Source organism: Lycorma delicatula, chromosome 2, assembly GCF_047948215.1.
Source record: "Lycorma delicatula isolate Av1 chromosome 2, ASM4794821v1, whole genome shotgun sequence".
NCBI classification, from domain to species: Eukaryota; Metazoa; Arthropoda; class Insecta; order Hemiptera; family Fulgoridae; genus Lycorma; species Lycorma delicatula.
The window spans coordinates 40,465,829-40,487,797 of NC_134456.1; the positions used below are offsets into that span (position 1 = coordinate 40,465,829).

General features: G+C 27.9%; 1 protein-coding gene across 8 annotated transcripts in view; it reads left to right on the plus strand.

Moving 5' to 3' along the window:
- Nucleotides 1–21,969, plus strand: part of hppy (MAP4K3-like protein hppy) — a 126,983-nt gene that overhangs the window by 83,532 nt on the left and 21,482 nt on the right. For 4 of the 8 annotated variants that reach the window (XM_075355153.1, XM_075355158.1, XM_075355157.1 and 1 more), the window contains 5 exons: nt 7,114–7,205; nt 11,179–11,229; nt 14,287–14,433; nt 18,437–18,582; nt 21,028–21,232. In XM_075355153.1, the coding sequence (XP_075211268.1) occupies nt 7,114–7,205; nt 11,179–11,229; nt 14,287–14,433; nt 18,437–18,582; nt 21,028–21,232 (641 nt within the window). The remainder of the gene's footprint in view (nt 1–7,113; nt 7,206–11,178; nt 11,230–14,286; nt 14,434–18,436; nt 18,583–21,027; nt 21,233–21,969) is intronic. The other 4 variants (XM_075355154.1, XM_075355155.1, XM_075355156.1 and 1 more) reach the window with 1 other exon arrangement.

Consider the following 21,969-nt stretch of genomic DNA (forward strand, 5'->3'; position numbering starts at 1 on the left):
TTTTGCTTTTAAAATTATGATTCTCAGACTTTTAAACACACCCATGTTACCTGAAGACAACTTGAATTCAACAATAAAACATCTTGTATCTACAATAATATAAAAAATATAAATAAAAAATAAAAATTATATCATATTAACATAAATAAAAAAAATATTCAGAGAAAGTAGATCACAAATTTAAAACGCCTGGATAATATTTAGCCTTCAGAGCAACAAATTAAACAAAACAAATAAAAAACAATAATTACATACAGAACATAATCACCAAACAAACACAGTGTTCTAAATTGTTCAAATGGGATGCAGTTTTACACAAAGACACACTGAATACTTAAAAGCTTTCAACAGGAATATAAAGGCAACATTTACTAACTACCTCATTGACACAAATCCACCAATATTGACAACTTTGTTGTTCTACACATACACAACAAAGGACTGCATTTTAACACATTTGAAACACAATTATAAAGTACTTTATTTAATAACTGTTGGCATGTAATTATATAATTAACACACAATTCAAATTATCTGTACTTTTTAATCACATTCTTAAAATATTTCTATTACCAACTGATGGCAGTGTATAAACCAGCAACACCAGTCACTAAGGATGGTCAGAAAGATGAATTAATGAAAGATGATTTGAATATTTTTCTAAAAACATTTTATTATACATTTCAGTTTGGTTGTTCAGTGATAAATGTTTAAAGTTACATCACTGATCAGTATTACAAAAACAAACCAAAACCTTAATATTTAATAAAACGTAATATTTACATGAATTTGCGATAATAGTTTTACATCATTTACCAAGTGTGTGTGTGTTAACTATAAGAAGCGATAGTGTAATAAAATATTATTACACTTCTGGTGAAAACTTATGTAAAATGGTGGGTCACTTTTACCATTTGATGCCTGTATATTCTTAAATATTTGAGTAATCCAACTATATCACTAAAATTACAAAAAAATAGCAAAGCTGCCATAAAAAAAAAAATCCCTTTTGACATGCCAGAAGGTGGAGGTAGATTTCACCAGTAAAGGAGAGGGGATAAAAAAGATTTTCACCATATTTAAAGAATAGTAGGAACTTTAAACGAATTTGATATTTTACTTAATAAGAAAGTTATAGTCATAGTTATTTCTAATAATTTTCTATCTTAAATTATTTTCTAATAGATTGTATTATACTTTAAAAGATTGCTGAAAGCTGAATATTACAGGATAATCTATATCACCACTGCCAAGCATTTTACAATTATTCTTTGCTTTATTTTAGTGTAGTTAATCCATAATCATTTGAATGTAATCTTTTGAATGTAAAGATAAATGTTATATATATAGTTGATAAAAATGTTTAGTTCATAAAAATAATCATCTAAGTATTTTGTGTATTTTATTTACTTTACTATTATTGCTCTGCTATTGCAAGAATTCATTTTTTTTAATAAAAAATTATTTAAAAAAATAAAATCTTTTTTTAAAACAAGTTATTTTTGAGATTAAGGATTTTGTTGTGCATGAGTGCACGTGAGTGTTTGGTTATTTGCATGTACCAAATACAATTTTCTTAGAAAGAGAATTAGCAGCTTTAATGCCATATTTTAAAAATACTTATAAACATTGGGTTTATTTTTTTAATTTATGGTTCATTTAGAAATGAAATATTTATTTGATATAAAATTATTTTCAGTTTTGTTTTTTTGTACAGTCTGTAATATTATTATTTTTTAGTCATTGTTCTTGTTTGCGTTGTTTAATGTATTTTAGAATTATAAATACTAATTATTACTGGGCAGAACACTTTTAAAATGCTCTGGATTAGATTAATTTGTAATTTTTGAATGTATTATATGTATGTGTTTGTGCACATTTTGTTTGTGAACACTTGAATAATAGGTATTTAAAATTATTTTAAAGTCTGTTTTATCTTTAATGAAATTAGTTAAAATTTTTAAATTGGTACTTTTTAAAGGATACTTAAAGATAATTATTATTTGTGGTTATTACATTTAATGTTGAAAAATACTGGATGTCTGAATCCAGTATTTAGTCTTTTTCTTTAATTTTTAGTAATCAAATGGTCTGGAAAACAGAATAATTTTTTGTCATTTGCAATTTGATGATTGGGTTTGAATAGTTGTGGGTCAGCTATTAAGTAGGAGTTATAAAAGACTCAAAAGTTATGAAATTTGAGCATTACTTCTGAACATCAAATTTAATCCTTGGTTATGAAAATTAGATTCTTTATCTGAAATTAAAATGTATTATTATAAATTGGATCAGAGATGTTTTATTTAATTAAATAATTAAGCATTATTATTAATGTATATATGTACTAGCAGACCCATCACAGCTTCGCCCATTCTACATGATTACTTGCATTTGCTGTTGTAATCAGGAGGCAGAGCCCCTGCCTCCTGGACCCCTTTTTTCATTAAATTTATGCGTGTGTGAATAATAACGATAAATAAAAATTAAAGTCTGTTTAATTTATAAAAACTATCATTCTGTTGTAATTTCTTCAGAGCAAAAGTTTGATCATCCAAAACTTTGAGTGATCTAACAATGATGGTTTCAGAATAGACGGGCTCCATCTTAAAAATGATTAGTTATAACTGGTTACCTGTACAAAGTACGGATAAAAATGTATTTCATTTGGTTCTTAAAGTACAGGTAAAAATATATTTTGTTCGGTTCTTAATGTTATATCCAACAAACACCAGTAGGAGGTGACCTTACTTCATTGCTCTTCTTTTTTTTAAAATGGTTTAATTACTTTTATTTTATGTTTTTTAGCCAAAGTAACCAGGGGCAGATGCAGTCAATCATGTCACTCATACATGGCTGTATTGGTTGAACTGTTGCGTCGTATACCATCAATTCCTTAAAAAATTGAAATTCAAAAAATCCGAAAATGGTTTTTACATATTTATCTGAAGAATATTTGCAAGCCCCAGTGTAGTGAATATCTCATTTAGTATAGTCAGAAATTTGGAAAATTTGCAAGCTTTGTTCAGATTTTTTTTTACCTTTCTTCACCCCTTTTGAAAAATCTAGAAAATTTTTGAAAAATCTAGAAATTGATTTTTAGATATTTACATGAAAATTGCACATAAGAAATCAAATTGATATCTTTGTTTGTTACAGAGAAATTAAAAAAAGTAACCAGGTTTCAAAAAAATTCAAATTCATTTTAACCCTTTAAACTCAGAATTTAAAAATTTAGAAATTAGTTTTCAGATATACCTACAAAGGTTACATATACCAAAAATAAAGTTCGTATTTTCATTTTTTACCGAGAAATTAAAAAAAACCGTAAATTCAGAATTCCAAAGGTTCCTTTTTTAGTGTGCACTTATATCATAGAAGAATGTGTATATGTATATTTTCATTAATTTATCATTAGTAGTTTTTGGTGGGTATTGATGAATCAGTCAGTGAGTCAGGATAAGTTGCTTTATAGGTACAGATAATGTCAGAAAGTAGCTTAATATAATTGGTATAATTATACATTTATAAATCCAGTTAAAACTGTATCTTTACTTTAAAATTCAGTAGTTTGTGTAAAATGTGAATGATAAATTTGCTATAAGGCTAGTTAGTTAAGTAGTAATTGCTGCAATATACTTTTTGACATATGTGTAAATAGTTTTAAGATTTTGTTTTAGATATTTATTTAATTTTTAGAGTATTGCTAATAAAAACAAAACCTGTTCTTATTATATTTAGAGAATTTGTGCATAATTTTTGTTTCTAACCATCTGCTAATTCACTGGTCTAGTAGGGATTCATCATATCTACTTTTCCAGTAATCTTAAAATCAGTGAAAGGTTCTAAGGTTCGTCCTGAAAATACATTACTGTTAATTAATGAAGTGCTGTGACTTCTGGATGCATATTTTTATATTTGATTTCTTAACGGAGATGATTGTAGACATTTTGTTATAAGTCACCAATCACTTCCAAAAGTTATAGTCATTATCAGAAATAACAACTGGCCAGTTTTATTGGAGAAAGAGTGAATAAAGCAGTTTATGTTGCCTTCTTCATTGAACTGAACATTTTATGTTGCATATCAGCACACAAATTGACTGAAACACTGGTGGTATTCAGCTCATTTGTTCAACTGGGTGTGGCAATATAATGCTATGAGTAGCATTATTATTTTCAAAGAAAGTGTTTCTTGACTAATGCCACTTTTACTTAATGCCCTTTAACACTTCACAACCATAAGATAGTTAAAAGTAGTACAAAAATAAAGATAGCTAAAAATTAATGTACAAAACATATTATGGAAATTGTGCATTATAAATTTTCTTCCTACAGTAGAAAGTACTCAAGTAATTAAAGAGAACAGTAAAAAATTAAAATAAGATAATAATAAGAGGGTAAAGAACAATAAAGAGGTAAAATTATTTTTTTTGTGCAAGTAATAATAATGAGGTATGTTTACATATTTTATTTCATGTAGATTTTATCTTTGTTTTGAAATAATTTAGGTATAATAATAATAATTTTATTAAATTATTTGTTTAATTATGCTATGTTTTTGCTCATGTGTTGACTCTGATTTACATTTCATCCTGAAATACAGCCAACTCCTGCAAAGGTTTTTTTCATAGTTCTTATAAATCAATTTTCTCACAACTGCAAAAATTTAATGATTAGCAGGTTCTTTGTCTCAGTAACTAGTTCTGGATGTGATTACTAGTTAGGATTTAACATTTATCACATATCTTATTATCAGGATCATAATATAAGTTTAATATGTTAAGCTTATAAACAAACAAACGTACATAAATAAATTTTTGTTGATATTCCGTTAGTGTACTGTTATGTTGAAGTGTGACGTTTGTGTATAATTGCTACTGAAAATATTACTTGTAATCTCAAAAGTGATTATAATGCGCTATCATTATGATATAACTTAGAGAAGGTTGATCATTAATTTAAAAATTACTAAAGTAAAATATTGGCTGTCACGAATCAAAATTGTTTAAAAGCTCAGAAAAATGGAAATTATATTGATAAAAGTTTAAAATGAAAGTGATGAACTCTAAAAAACTGTGTGCAGTTGAACTTAATATAAGAATTTTAAATGATTTAAAGAGAAATTATTTTATTTGTTTTCCAGATGCTTATAATTTTCCTTGAGTTTTTTCTTAATTATCTTGAGTTGTGCCTCGTTTAGTTTTATTAAGATATGAGTTTGTTGACATGATTTATAATTGATCATTTTTCTAGAATACATTTTTCTTTCTTCCTTTGATGTGTTATTTTTTTTAACTCTTGTCATAAAATAAAGCTTAGATTAGCCAAAATTTGAATAAGTCATTGTGGAATTTCTTATGGTGTTTGAACATTAAACTTGTAATTGTTGGATTAGTTACAGATTGGTATGTGTTAATGAAAATTGTTAACATAACAGAACCTTGAAATCTATAATTTATTAATTTTATCACTAATTAAATAATAATTATAAATTAAATTTAATGATTATAAATTTTTTAAAAATCTTAATTTTTAATTTTGTTTTTACTCTAACCTTAAAGAAAAATAATATAACACCATGTTTAATTTTCTTTATCAACAAATAAATAAAAAATCATAAAAATATGCAGAAATGTAATTTTTTCTCTCCTTATGCCAGGAATATGCCTTATCCCTTATGCCTTTGGTAAGTTATTATAAAATATATTCAAAACACCTTAAATATCTATGCTTTGACATATTTGAAAGAAAAATTATTTCGTTAAACATCTTAAATTTATCCTTGATGGTACAGATTGAACTACATTTCTCACCCCCCTCCCACCCTGTTTCTATTATCTATCAATGAAGAAAAAAACCTTTGTTTTGACGAGTTGAAATAGTTTATAAAATTATAGAATTAGTTCTTTAAAACTACCATTTTATGAACAAAATAAGTATTTTGTTAAAAAATCTTTTTTTATGACAGAAATAACGTTCAGTTAAAGTTTTCAATAATTCTTCCATCTTTCTATATCAATGTTGACTCATTCTCTTACCAATTTTTTTTTTTAAATATAATAGAAGATTCTCATAGAAGAATAAACTATAGCGGCGAATTTCATAATTTGACATCTTGTGACATAAAGGAAAATGTACAAATAGAATTACATAACTTTTTTTTATTTTGCTTTCATGAAACCTGAAATTAAAATCCTAAGAGTAATTATGAATTAGTTGGTGTAATGATCAGGATGTTAGGTTGTAGATAAGTACCCAGCAAGAGCATGATCATTTTTCATTTTGTCCTTTTGTTGGGAAACTTGTGCAACCTCTCGTAAATCATAATGCTGGAGTAAAATAAAATAAAATCTGAAAAAGACATTTGTATTTTTTTTTTAAATATAAATATATGATTCCTATCATTTTGTGTTATTATGTATTAATTATATATTATAATAGTTTGTTAACCAGTGCTTTGTTAAAATATTCTTAAAAAGATGTGCTCACACTGTGGAAAGATGTTTATTTTTATGAAATGTACATTTGAAGCTTTCCAATATAAATTTGTTTATTTACATTAATACTGTGATTAGTAATTTTATACTTATTTTTTCATTATGTTGCTTTTTGTAAAGAAAATTTTGCAGTTTTCCAAATATTTAATTATTTTTTCTATTGAAATTGTATATGTACATATTGTCAATGTGTTGTATGATTTGTGTCTATGTATGTGTTTTGCGTCATTTATATATAACATAGCTTCCAAGTATGTAGAATGTTCTACTTCATGTAGTTATTTTTTAATGTCAGCACATAATAATAATAGGAACTTTTAAAATGATAAACTCATCATTTATTTACAGTATTATTACAGTAGTGTTACATTTGAGTCAAGATTAGTAATTATCATATAAATGTTTTTAAAAAAAAAAAAAATTTTTTTGTGACCATGTACATTCAATTTTACTATGAATGCATTATTTATAATATTTTTGTTTTATAATTTTCAGTGTTTTATTGTTTTTCTTGAGAATTTTTTTCAGTTAAAACTTAACGTACCACCATCCAGTAATCTCTTTTTCCAAAATATCCTTAAGTTTTATAAATGTGTTAAGTTTTATTTTTGTTGCAGAGCTACGTTACCTGTCGGTGAATCCACCACATCTTCTAGTCATCATTGTGATCTACACAGAAATCACAGTAGTTACTTCAGTAATTTAACAGGTATTATTATTTTTACCAAAATGACTAAATTGAGCACAGTGCATGCTAATTTGTATTATATAAACATTATTAAAACACTAGTATATTAATACACAAATATTATTCAGTGAATGATCTTAGAAATCAAAAAGTTTGCTTTATTTATGAATAATTTTTGTTTTTAAGTACTTAGCATTATAAATTATTTGTTAGAGGTTAGGTTTGTGTTGTGATGTTAGTTGGCCAATAAAGTAGTTATTCTAAAATTTGTATATAAAAAAAAAATTAATTTTGTAATTAAAGAAGTTGATGCACTTACAGATGTGTTCTGCAGTTAATTTCTGTTGTAAAAATTTTCAGAGGGAAAACTTGAATGTTTAGTGTGGATCTAGTGAGTGTGTGCACCATAATTGTTTATTTTTTAACTTTATTTTTTTGTATTTTTGTACTCTTTGATTCTCTGAAGAGAATGAAGAGAGTAAAAAAAAAGTGTGGCATTTATTCTGTTTATTTGGGACTATTAAGCAATTCATAATCGGATGATGCTGCCTCAGTACATGTTAGATTTTATTGTTTGGTAGGTACTGGTGGCCTTCATTCAAGTCAAATTAATTTTTATTCTTGAGACTTTAAAGCACCTACAAAATATTAGGAATGTTTTGTATCTTTTACTAAATTTTAGTGCACTAAACAATTTCACTATATATTGTTTTAAAAAGTCACCTTTTTATAGATTTTTCTTTTTAAGTGCTGGGACTATTTTCTTATGATTAATTTTTCTTTTGGTTTTTATTCATAACGGAAAGGTTCTTCAAAATATTTTAATATTTATAAATAAATATCTTCAGACAGACTTTAAGCAGACTGCTATTTTATCCATACTTATATAAATTTAAGATCTGAAAGAATCAGATATAGACATCACCATAAGCAGACTGCTATTTATCCAACAATATTTCATCCATACTTATATAAATTTCAGAAACTGAAAGAATCAGGTATAGACATATCATCATAGTATTTGGTTATTGAAGATTTACTGTAATAAAATCATTGAAACTGTATATTAAAAGCAAATAAAGAATGTACCTGTGTAAGTATTTTGAAATGATTTCATTAGTCATATCTACTGATAAATTTGACAGACCTGATCACATTTACATACAACTTGCCAACCGTACTTGTTCCCTTATCGGATTATGTTTTCAGTCCCTCATTCAGTTTACATTATGTTTCTTGTCAGTTATTAAACAATATCTTATTTGTTTTCTGAGTACATGTGTTCATTCTGCTAAGTCTTCTACTGACTCTGCAGAGGAAAAAATTCAAAATGTGATTACCTGAAGAAAAAAGTGCATGTAAAAAGACTAAAAGTAGTGCAGAAATACACGCCCACCGGGTTGGTCTAGTGGTTAACTCGTCATCGCAAATCAGCTGATTTCAAAGTTGAAGAGTTCTAAGGTTCAAATCCTAGTAAAGGTCTTTTACCTTTATATGGTTTTGAATACGGTATCGTGGATAACAATGTACTTTGGTGGTTGGATTTCAATTAACCGCACATCACAGGATTGGTCGACCTGAGACTATGCAAGACTACACTTCATTTACATTCTTACATATCATCCTCATTCATCCTCCTAAGTAATACCTTGCGGTGATTCTGGAGGCTAAACAGAAAAAGAGACTGCAGAAATACGCAAGATGTAAATGCATACAAAAACATAATACAGATTAATTCAGTGATCAGATTGATACAGATTAATTTAGAACATCATTAAGAAAATTGCTAATGCAACAAGAATTTTTGACTGGTGCATTTGTAAAACATGGTTCATGAGTGGCTGCTTGAGATCAGGGCCAGCTCTACGTGGTAGGCAACTGTCTATGGCAGCAGAATTTAAGAGCGGCAAAACTGCTTGAACTAGAGCATAAAAAAGAATTAAACAACCCTCAAAGTTATATTTCGATTACTTGAATCTAGAAAATATTATTTACTATTTATTTATATTTAGTTTTGTTTATTGTTTTAAAAGCGTATTTAAATTATCTCTGAAAATAGTAGGTACTAGTTGTAGTTTGTAAGTTTATTGTCATTAGCTTGTTAAAAATGTAAATTTCATTTTTAAAAAAAACAATTTTCTGTAAATCTGTATTAGTATTATTATCTTAATTCAGTTATGTCATTTTTCTGGTTTATATTTTTCTAATATAATTTTTTTTTTTTTTTTGAAGCTTAGAGAACAGCATTTTTTTGGTTTGCTTACGGTAGCAAAAACGCTAGGGCTGGCCCTGTTGAGATATAGTTCCTAAAAAAAAACCAAACTGCACAAGATAATTAGAGAAAATTTTTTATGATTTCATTACAAATGATACTTTATTGAAGTGGTCAAATTTTATTTTCAAAATAAATTGCCAGCAACTGATAAGAGTTTTACAAGTACTAAGTGAGGACAGTGATCTTCCATATTTTCAGTGAACAATAACTCTTAAAAATGATCAATTTCAATGTATAAAACATGAGTGTGAAATGCTTAAGTATAAAGTTAATTAATTTTTACTTCGTTGATCTCTGTGGCAGAATGGTAGCATCTCAAGCTCTTCATCCAGAGGATTCTGGCTTTAAATCCTAATTAGGCAAGGCACTTCCTCTTGCCACAAAATTTCCATGCATAAGTTTTAAGCTTTTGTGAGGAATTATCATGGAATTTTTTTGTATTTTTCATCCAAAAAAAAGAAAAAAGTAAGTTAGTCTTCATTTAGAATTTTTATAATTTTTACGATGAAGGATTAATAGTAACAATCAAATTGTTGCAAACCTTATAATGTGACTCAATTCTATTCTGCAGCTTTTCTGTTTAATATATTGAGTTTATTATGTACTCTGAATAAGTTGGAAAAACACAGTTTAGATTAAGTTGTGCTATGTCTCATCTTTTTTGATTCTTTACCTCAAGGTGAATGACCATTTTCATACAAAGAGTATGTGAGCAGAGATGGCAAGAACATTCATATTTCTGTTATTTACCAAGCCATCATTAGAAAAAGAGCTTATGGATGCGATTTTTTTTTTCAAGATATAAAATTTAGCCTTGTGATGATTTACATTAATTAGTAGACATACATTAATGAAACATTACCATCGTTAAGAGTGAACAAAGAGTTACATTTTGTATATGATTTATACACAGTTATCAGCAGTATAGTTGCACTTAGCTAATATGAAGGTTATTGTTGTTTACTGTGATCTGTAAATAATGGCTAAGGGGTGATTAGAGCATTATCTAGCTTAACAATACTACCATGAATATTAGTAAAAATGTTTCACTGATTTAACTTTCATTACGATAAAAGTTAAATTAGTTTAATATGTTTAAATTCATGTTGAATGATTTTTTAGCTCTGTATGTTTAACAAAATTAACACATTCAATTTGAGGCTAGTTTACTTTCCTAGTTTAGTTTGAGGCTGTACTGACAACATTAATCTGAACTTTATATTCTGCCTGTTGATTAAAGTTTTTTGAAACAATCAACTATTTGTACAATGTTTTAAACAAATAAAAAAATTAAATTATTCTCCTTGAAGTAAATTATATTAGCCAAAATACTTAACAGGCTTACGGTACCTGCTAGAAGCTTTATTTAGATGTAATTGATTTAGATTCCCAGTTTATTTTAGTCTATTCTAGTATTTTTTAATCTAGTTTGCCAGATATCTTATTGAAAAAAATATATTATTTGTTGTATACAAGTTGATATTAAATTGATAGCATAGGTCCATGAAATGAACATCAATATTGTTGTTAATTTTTGCTGCTGTTAGACTGGTTATATATGACTTAAGAGATATTTATTCAAATAAGTCATATTTCTATTTCAGATAAGCCTTAAGACTAAATCTACTGCTATGTACAGAACATGTCTTTTTATGTGTACTGTAATTAAGATAATTTGTAGTAATTAGTATTAATTAGATATTTTTGCAATTTATGAAGGAGACGAAGAGGATGAAGAGCAAATCTTTGAATGCTCGGTTGAGATATTTGGTAAGTATGGAGGTGGATTTTAAGGTTTTATTTTATTTGCTATTCTATAATTTTGATTTTATGATCTAATTATTAATTTTATTTGTGGAATGTGCTTGTTATTATTATTAGTATTGTTTTTTTTAAATTATATGTATGTTATTTTCTTTGTAAGAAAGTGTATAATGCAGCTTCACTGGTCACTTAAGTAATATTTTGTCATCGTTTTGTAATTCTAGAATTTGAGCAGTAGTGCCATATTGCTTTCATTTTGTTAAGTTAAAAATACAAGTTCTGTTTAAACAATTTTATAATTTATTTAATCTTATTTTATGGTTAGAATGTTTTGAGAAGAAATTTATTATCTAATTAATTCATCTGATATGTAAGTAATAAGATCAAATATCTGTAGTTTTTTTGTTTTTATTTTATTAATAACAAATTTGGATATAACTGAAACAGTGCACTCGATCAAATTTTATATCCTAGCAAGAAACCATGTGCGTTAAGAGTTTCTAATTACTGATATTTTAAATATGTATTCCCAGTGAAGAAAAGAAAATTATTTTATTTGCTTTTATTAGTTAAGAATCTTTTTTTTTCTTTTACCAGATTGATTTTGGTCTAATTCCAATGTTTTAATTAAGCTTCTTTTTTGTCAGTTCTCTTTTTTATTTTATGGATGTCATCCTCATTAAGCAAATATTTTATCTCTGATCATTTAATTTAATTATTGTATGTACTCTTAATTCTACTGTTGTCTCATTGACACACTGATATCTCCAGCAAAAGTTATATTGCTTTGCAATTGTTTTACTGTTGAAAAAATTTGCAAGATGTAAGGATAAAATTAAACTTAATAATTTTCAAAAAAACAAAAAAGTTAATATTTCTTTGCGGTAACATATTTTAATGATTGTATTGAAAATTATCACTTCATTATACAGGTGCGCATTTTAAGTATTTTGAGGAATTATAAAAAAGTAATGGGGTAGAGAAAAAACGTAATGCACTGTTAGAGATGATCTCTGAAGCTTTGTACAGCTCCTTCACACATATCGCGGAGTATGGTGTTCACTTCAGTAATTCACTTCCTTAGCTCTGGTAAGGAAGACGACATCTTCCTTACCTCACCTAGTGAGACGAACATTTCTCACGTTTCTTCCCACCTAGTGAGACGATGTCTCATTCTGGTGAGAGTGAAATTTTAACATCTTTTTCTTCAGATATCCCCAAAGAAAAGAATTACAAATTCTCAGATTGGATGACAACGCAGGCCATTCCATATCACTCCTCAGAGAAACCAAATGTCCAGAAAATATTTCTCTCAAAACAATGAGTGAATTTCGAACTCAAGCTGTAAGCTGTAGCCCCATTCTGTTGGAACAACAAGTCCTCCAATCCCTCTTCTTCACCAATCTCTTCCATTCTGGGCTGCAGAAAATTAACATTAGAAATTCACAGTCACGGTCACACCATCGCCATCCTCCTCAAAGAAGTACAGGCCTATCATGCCAAATTGTGATATGTGTCACCACACTGTTAGTTCAGAGGAATGTAGTGGTCTTTTGTGAATAATTTGGATGTTATTTTCAGCCCAATAATAGAAATTTTACTTATTCACACCTCCCCACTGAGATGAAAATGTTCCTTGTCGCTACTGAAGAAAGCTGCCTTGGGAGTGATCAGTGTAAGGATTTGTTCACACAGATTTTGGTGGTTGACATAGTCTGCTGAGCTCAGTTCTTAAAATAACATTAATTTGAAAGGTTGAAAATTCAAATCAAAATGCAGATTCCTCCTTAAACTGTGGTCTGGAATTTTGCCTTCGGCAACAGTATGCCCCCAAGCAGAATCTCTTGGCGATTGCTCAATCACTGCTCTTACCAGCTGCACATATTCTGGTATTCTAATGGACCTGCATCAGCCATATGTACCTGTTCTTAGTATGCTACCAGTTTTCTCCCAACTGTGTAACCCACGACTAAATTTTGTTCGCATTAGGAGTGGGCTGATGCTGAATTGTCGCCAAAAGGTCTTTGTGTTTTCAAAATACACGTGCACAGCAAAGCCACGAGATGCTTTACTTCAAACCATGTTGGTTATTGAAATGGGGATCACCAGCAGAACAGAAAAAGACAATGTGCCTACCCTCACATTCACCTGAGCATTGACCCCTCAAAACAACTTAGTCAGTTCTGCTGCACCCTATATATTGAAAAATTAAATAGATTTCTTTTGTCTTACCATCTAACTATCCAAGATTTTGTATTTTACATTTTAATGTTATAGTTAAAGCTCCTCTACTTACCTGAAATACAATATAACTCTGACAATACCGCTGTAATTACATTCTGTGGACAAAGAAAAAATATTATTATAATTGCTTCAGATTCTCTTTAAAAATAATTTATTTTATTTTAGTGGAAATAAAAAGAATTTTGTTTTTAAGCAATGTACTTAATGTAAAATTAATAAAAATAAATAATAATTTTTAAAAAACAACCATTCCCGACTTAATGTAGGCATTTCTAGCAAGTTCTTGAACAATTAAATAGTGACTTTTTAAAAGTTAAAATTAGTTTACATGTGTACTTTGTTCAAATACTAAAATTTAGACATTTATTAACATAAAAAGAAAAAAAGTAATAATTTTTTCCTTATAATTTGTGGTAATGACAAAAACTTTTTATACTGAATGATTTAATCTCATTGTTATGGAGAGGTTTATTGTTATATAGGGTAATGCACCAAGATATTTAACATTAAATTGATGAGATTTACCAGGAATCGAAAAAAATTTGTTTTAAAAGGCTTTATCTTGATAATGGGAGGATTATAGTGGCAAATTTTACTACATATAAATATTGTTTAATATATAACACTCATTTTAGTTAGATTTTTTTTTTTTTTCATTTTAAGTATTTTAAATGATTATTTAGTAATAAATGACTTACTAACGTTTATGTAAAAATGAAATTTACAAGCTACTACCCTAAAGAAACACAACCTTTTATTTTCTTTGCTTTAGTTGGTAACTAATTTGTGTTCCAATCATTGGAATAACTTGTTGTTTAGGGCCTGATGGTTCACCTAGGAGACATAGTTCAATGGAAGAAATAATAGGTTTAACTGGGACATTAACAGTTAATGGTCAAAGACAGCGTTCTCTAAGTGACAGTGGCACCAGTGATAAAGAAACTACATTATCAAATAGTCATAATGGTAATTAATAATAATAACAATTTGCTTCTGCTAATTTTAATTTTAAAATAAAATACATTACCTGTTAATATATTGATTGTGCCATAGTTAATAATTTATGCCATTTTGTAAATATCTTATTGTTCTACTGGTGCAAAGGTGGTTATCCAGTTATTTTTATTTAAAGGAAAGAAAATATCCACAAAAAAACTAATTTTTGTTGTAATACATCCCTTATTGCTTGTAAGATTCTGTACAGCAGCTTAAATGAATGTTAATGTTTTTCAGACCAGCCTATGTGCTGTAAAATAGTTAAGCAATTTTAATGATCATGATTGTACAGTTTAAATTTATAGAATTTATGGTAAATCTTTAATTTTTATGAATTTTAGAGTTTTGAGTTATATTTTACAGTTTAGAGTTCTTAGTTACCAAGGAAGAGGTAGAGAAATAACACACTGTTTTCTATAATACTAGATTTTTTCCAAATGTGAATTTATTTTACTTTGTATTTATGTTCTGTTGTAGAGTAAATATATTTAATTTAATGTAGTGCAGTTTTTTTATTAAGATATTCATATTTATTTTGTTGTCAAGTATATTTCCTCTAATCATCTGATCAATTGATTTTTGTTGTTGTTGTTGAAGTGTTAGTTGTAGCTGTGATTTATGGTTTGATATTCTGTAATGTAATATAAAACTGTTATGGTCCCTGCAGATATTGCCTTCATCCTTGGTTTATAATTATAAAAAAAGATATGTTTTTAAGTGTTAATGGTTAATATACTATATCTGCATCAGTTGTTGAGCCCTGTTGCCTGATGAAGTGGGGAAGAATAGAAATATGTTGACTCATACATTTGGTAACAGTTTAGTGTAATTCACCTCTTGAAAACATTAGTCACCAAAAATACATAAGTATTATATTCTAGTCATTACTAGCGTGTGGTGAAACATTGAATCATTTGTTAATGCGCCATACATTATTACTTAACTTCATTGTGTGTAAGTTTGTTAATCCACATGTTTTTTACACAATTTTTATTACTATTTTTTTAAACTAATTAATTTTGCTTCTTATTTTTAACTCAAGTAATTCAGTCTAAGGGGCGTAAGATTATAGTTAATAACCAAAATATGCAGAGAAGAATTAAATAAAAATTATTTTCATATTTTTCATTTGGAAAATAAAGAATGTATAGTTTAAATTATCTTAACTTAGAATGTTTTGTGATTTAGTCAAGACAAGACTATGTTTAGACAGAAATAACATATAATATAAAAAAATCTTTAAATTAACAGTATAACTAGAGTTTTTCAGTCTCCCATAGTGTGAAATGCAGATGTCACACATTCCTCGCAGGGTTCAAGAAGTAGCATGGGATTATGTTTATCTCCCTTTTTCTATTATTAACTAGTTTGTGTATAGCTCTTCATGTAGCAAAATAAAATTTGCATAAATGTAGATAAGTAAATATAGGTTAAGTAACATGAGTTAGAGAATTCTAACTACTTTTCCAAATCATTTCTGTGAGCTTCCAGATATAATGGCCAAAATTAAAGAGTTCCAGAGGTTTAACCCATTCAATTAACACGTAAAAGAATGTATGATACAAAATAATTGTATGTACTGAATACGGAACTTGTCACTAATTATTCATATGCAATTTATTTTTATGTTGTTATTGATAAAATAGTAGAGTTCTCTAATGGACTTCTTCTGGATCAGTCCTTACTTCTAATGTTTCAAATGGAGTTCATAAGTATTTCTCTTCTTCAGGTGAGAAATTAAAGATGACATTGCTGTTACAGTTACAAATTTTTTCTTCAAGGAGTTGAGAACTGCCAAACTGCTTTGCTTTCCTGGCATCCTACTTTAGAAAGTTGATCATGCATCCACAAAACAAAACTATTCAACTGCTTTCTGCCTTTTTAAGTCATTGGCAATCAAGAGTAGGTCTTCTCTATCCATGATATTCTCAGTAAAAAGATTTTAACATATTTTGGGATAAAACTGGATAATGGCCTCCTTTTGTATATATAATTAAAAACAGAAAAATTAAAGATAATTTATTAATATATATTTTTTTAATGCGCTAAACTTGTTTATAACTTTTGCATAATTATAAATTTAAAACGTTTCTTACAATGATTGTGGGTTTAATTTTATGTCATGACTAAGAAACTTAAATACATTTTGGTTGCATTTTGGTAACCATATGAGCAGTAGATTAATTTCGGGGCCAATCTGCTTTATAATTATAAGTATTATTAAACAAATTTAATTTTACACAATTCAAAATATTAGTTATTATTATTTACTGAATCCAATGAATTTAAGTATTTGAAGCTTTTATTTAACTTTTTTTTAATGACTGAATAATCGTTGAAGAGATCAAATTTTGAAATTCCTGTGATAGGTAATCCATTAGAAATGGAGTTCAGTTTTAACTAGAATTATACAACCATACTATGAAGCAGAATTCAGCTTAATTACCTCAACTAATTGGAGAGGAAAGCCTTCTCATAATTTAACAACTGATTCATTTGTTGTTAAAAAAGTACAGCATTGGAAAGTAAATTTAAAATAATAAGACAAGAACACTTGGTTAGAAATTTAAATATTTCTTACAAATCTTTAAGTTTCAACAGATAAGTCTAGTTGTCTGTAATGCTATGAAATTGCATGGAAATTTTACGTTTGCTTGAAGAAAAGTTAATTTAATAAATGATGATTGGTAAAATTAAAATTGAAAAAGGTATTAAAACAAGAGTTTAAATTCAGATTGTGAATTTATCATCATGACGTTGCTTAAAGGAAAGCGTACTTAGTAAATATAATCAAGATGAGTTCTTTTTATTGTATTGTTAAATTTTAAGTTTTGCTATAAAAATGTTAATAAGATAAAATTGACGGTTTTAAAATAAATGAATATCTTGCTAATTTGTTACATATCATTTTACATAAGATTTTTTTTTTTTAAGTTATTAAGAACGAAGTTATTCCAAATTACTAGAAGCATCATAGAGGCGCCTTAGTTTGTAAGAAAGAGTGAAATCCGTGAATATCTGAGTCTACCATGTTTTGAAGAAGAAATACAGTAATTCAGTTCAAAATATTAATTGTGGCTTAAACAACCATGTGAACTATTTCGCTATTAATCTTCTAGACCAGTGTTTCTCAACTTGGGATTGCAAAATTAGCATACAACTTTTCAAGTAATCAATAACGATTGAGAAAAAAAATCATTTATTATAAACATTCTACGTACATTTTCTAAGTATAGATGTAAAAAAAATTAATTAATGAGATGGTTGCATTTGTTTTTCATTTAAAAGTTTTTCCATATGTGGATCTATGTTATAAACACACAAAAGCAAATTGTTTTCAAGTGATAAAAGATGATTCTTATATTTAGTTTTTAGGCAACCATAGAGTTTTAGACTTTTTACAGAGGTAAGATGTGGTGAAAGGTATTATTATTTTCAGTACTTCTGTGATTAAATTTCCATGTTCACTTCGACGAGCCAGCCAAAACTTATCTAAATCTTCAGATCTGAATTGTCGTAATGTTTTATTGGCAGATATTTTGATGAGCTGGTCATGATTTTCAACTGGTAACTTAGCTGCTGCAACAACGTTTTCACTAAATGGATTCAGGCACACCTTTTCGAGGAATCATTTTTATCTTCTGGGAAATACTCTGCCAACTGAATTTTTACCACACAGAAATGAAGCTTCATCTGTTTTTTAACCTTCAGGACCACCATTAGTTATTGCTTCAGAGGATGAAATGAATGATTTGTAGCATGTGTGAAAATGTCATGCCTGACCGGGATTTGAACATGGGACAGACTGAATATTATTTCTAAAGAATTTTGCAGCACAGGACCTTTAGTAGAATAATGTGCATGTCAGTACATTGGTACAGTATTTCAAAAGTTTGATTTCTTCTTGAATAAATGTCATTCATATTAATAATGCTTTCCTTTTGCAGTTATTAAATGGTCTGGTTTTGTTTAGGTGAATGCCCTGAACCAGATTTATTATCAGATACACCACCAGTACCCCCTCGAAGAAGAGAACGGAAAAGGCATACACCTCCTCGGCCTGTCAGTAATGGCCTTCCTCCAACTCCAAAAGTTCATATGGGTGCTTGTTTTTCAAAGGTAATTTATTTATTTTTTTGTAATGAAATTGACTGATTGTTTATAAATATTGCAATTTTTTTATGTACAAATTATGCAATAATTTTTATTAACATTACTTTTGTTTAGAAGATGTCATATCATATGATGCTTTATCTTGTTTTTATGTACTTAGATTATTATATCTGTAATACAGATTGATTTATCAGGTTATGCAGATACTTTGGCAGCTCATTCTATATGTAAAAATAGTCTGAAAACGCTTTGTTAATGAGTAACGGGTGGCAAAAAATTTCACCCAGATTTCATCTCCTCCAGCAAAATAAAGCCATAAAGTAATTCTTGGGATGAAAAAATGTAAGCTGATTTGATGATTTCATATGAAATTCAATCTGACACATTGAAAAAAATAAGTCTGAGAACTGTAACTTATGTAGCTTTTATAGAAAATCTGCGAAAAAGACAGAAAATGGGAGTCAAAAAATGCACTTTTTTACACCTGATTTTTGTAATAACTTTGTTAAATTGCCAATAAATAGATTAAACTCTTCAATAAAACTTGGAAATTTAATTCTGAACAGAATAGGCATAACTTGTCAACCGTTAATGAGCCGTAACTTGTTAACGAAGTGTTTCCAGACCTATGTTTATATGTACATTTTTCTTTATTTTTACATGTAGAATGAGCTGCCAAAGTATCTCTGTATCCTGGTAAATCACTCTGTAGAGGATATCTTAGTATGGGTACAGTTGTTTGTAATTAATTTTTCTATCCTTATATAATGCTGTTAAAGAACTATAGAATCTCTTATCGGCAGATTCAGTTGTAAACTAAACTCTGAACTAATCCAATTACAAAGCATTATAAATGATATCTATCAAATCTTACCTTTCTTAATCGAATTGTTATTCCTTATAATGTGCATATTTTTTATGGTTTATGTCTTTCCAGCTTATTTATTGAAAAAGCTGTTGTTAATTTTATAAAGTAATTTTACAGATAAATTTATTTTTTAGTAGTTATTAAGGATATGAACTATTTATTTATGTCTACAAGCTGCTATTATTTATTTATTTATTATTATTTATTATTTATTTATTTATTATTTATTATTATTTATGCTATTATTTCATATAATCACTTTCATCTTCATAATATTGTATTAGAGGATTATTATGTATTGAATCACCATTTAAACAGTCTTATAATGCAGGTGATCATAAATTATTTAGCGCATTGTAGATGTTAATAAAAAAAATAATAAAACAGCATTGAACTTAACATGTATGTTTTATTGTTGAACAGGGCATTTCAAGCAGTTTTGTTTAAAATAGTTATTAACTGGAACTTAAAGTATGAAGTTTCACACGAGCACCTTTTAATGATATTCAGTTTCATACCATATATTATGAAGAATATTTGTAGTTATTTTATTAATTACACCTTCAGTTCTTCATTTTAATTCATTGATGTTGACAACCGTCATTGCATACACTCTGTCTTTGACACAACTCCAGAGAAAGAAATTGAGTGGTGTAATGGAAATTGAGTGAAAGGTGGCCAGGGAATTGTTCCATCATGGCTAATCTAAAGTTGAAGAAATTGTTCATATAGGTAGTCCCCAACACGTAAACCCCAGTTCAGTGGTGCGTCATCTTGTTAGAAGTAAAGTTGGTTTGCCAATGTTCAATTTGTAGTACTGCATGCTCCTCTAACATATCTAGATAATTAACGCTAGTAACTATTGGCTCAGCGAAGATGAATAGTCTTATAAGCAATCAATGCACACCAAACATTAATTTTTAGGCTATCACATTATGTTTGTCAAATGACATGAGGATTCTTGCTATCCCAAATCTGTTTATTATGAGGGTTAATGTTATAATGAACATTGAATAGAAACATGGAAGCTAGCTTCATCAGAGTAATCTTCTCTGATGAAAATTATTCAATTCAATTTCTCTGTTCAACCTTTCAAGAATGTCTACAGTAAAATTGTTAAGGTGTGAGTTATCATCAACTTCAATTGCATGCATCAGCTGAATTTTGTATGCAAAATGTTTTAGACGCTTGTGTAGAACCTTCACAATAGTCAATTGCTGTGTTCCCTGTTCTAAACTCGCACTTTGAGTCAATTTATCCAGGCTCCACTGAAAAGTTTCTCTTACTCGATCTACAACTTCCTTGGAGACAGAAGGTCTGTCAGCACCTTTCTTGTGTACTGTACTTCCTCCATTACTCATCACCCAAGTAGTTATTACAATGATTTTAAATGAAATAAGTATTATTTTGAAAATATAAAAAAATATTCAAGAAAATTTAAAACAATTATAGGTACACCAATTTTAAAATATTTTTCAAATTGTATAATTTTATGACGGAACAGTATATGTACAATTTATACAATATATATGTGTAATGTAAATCTTCTTAAAGACATTTAATTGATTTGTTTATATTTGCAGGTATTCAATGGTTGTCCATTACGAATACATTGTACAGCAAGCTGGATTCATCCTGACACAAGAGATCAACATATTTTGATCGGCGCAGAAGAGGGAATTTATAATCTTAATTTAAATGAATTGCATGAGACTGCTATTGATCAGCTTTACCCTCGTCGCACAATCTGGTTATATGTTATAAAGGATGTACTCATGTCGCTTTCTGGTATAGTATTAAATAATTTACCTTAGATTAATTTTTGTTTTCAAGAAACAACTTCATAAATTTTATAGAATCTCCCCCAGTATTCTGTTTATAGCTGCCCTATATTGAACTGATATCCACATAGTATTTTTTTTTATTACTGAAAGATTTAGTGCGATTCCCCACTTCATTATTCCATTAGCAATGGTTCAAGTAAACAGTTATTTTTTTAATTTTTATGAGGCCATAGTTTAGTTTTATCTTTAGCCATAATCTATACAATATGTTTAAATTTTTACTATAAGTTGAGACTGAAAATTTAAATTTGTAAGTAACAAATGCCTTGCATTGTAGTAGAAAAGGAACAAGTAAATGAAGTTTATTGATAGGATAAAAGTCAATCAAATTCAAATTTTTTTCATTGTAGTACATAATAATTTACTTAACTGGAGTAAATTTTAAGATCTGTTAGTATCAACAGAATAATAACTCATTGTTTGTTTTTTTAACAGTTGAGTTCTTTGAAATATTTATAATAATCCTAAAAGAACAGTGCAGTATATGAATCTGACCATACCCCCTAGAAACAAGTTAAACTTGCTTTTTTAAAAATATTATTACAGAAATATTTCTAGTGAGTAAGATGTTAATATTATTGCTTTAATATTGACAAAAAAGTTTGGATTTAGATTCATCTGTAGATTTTGTCTTCGCATATATACAGGTGATTCAAAGAAACGGGAAATTTTGAAAGTTGT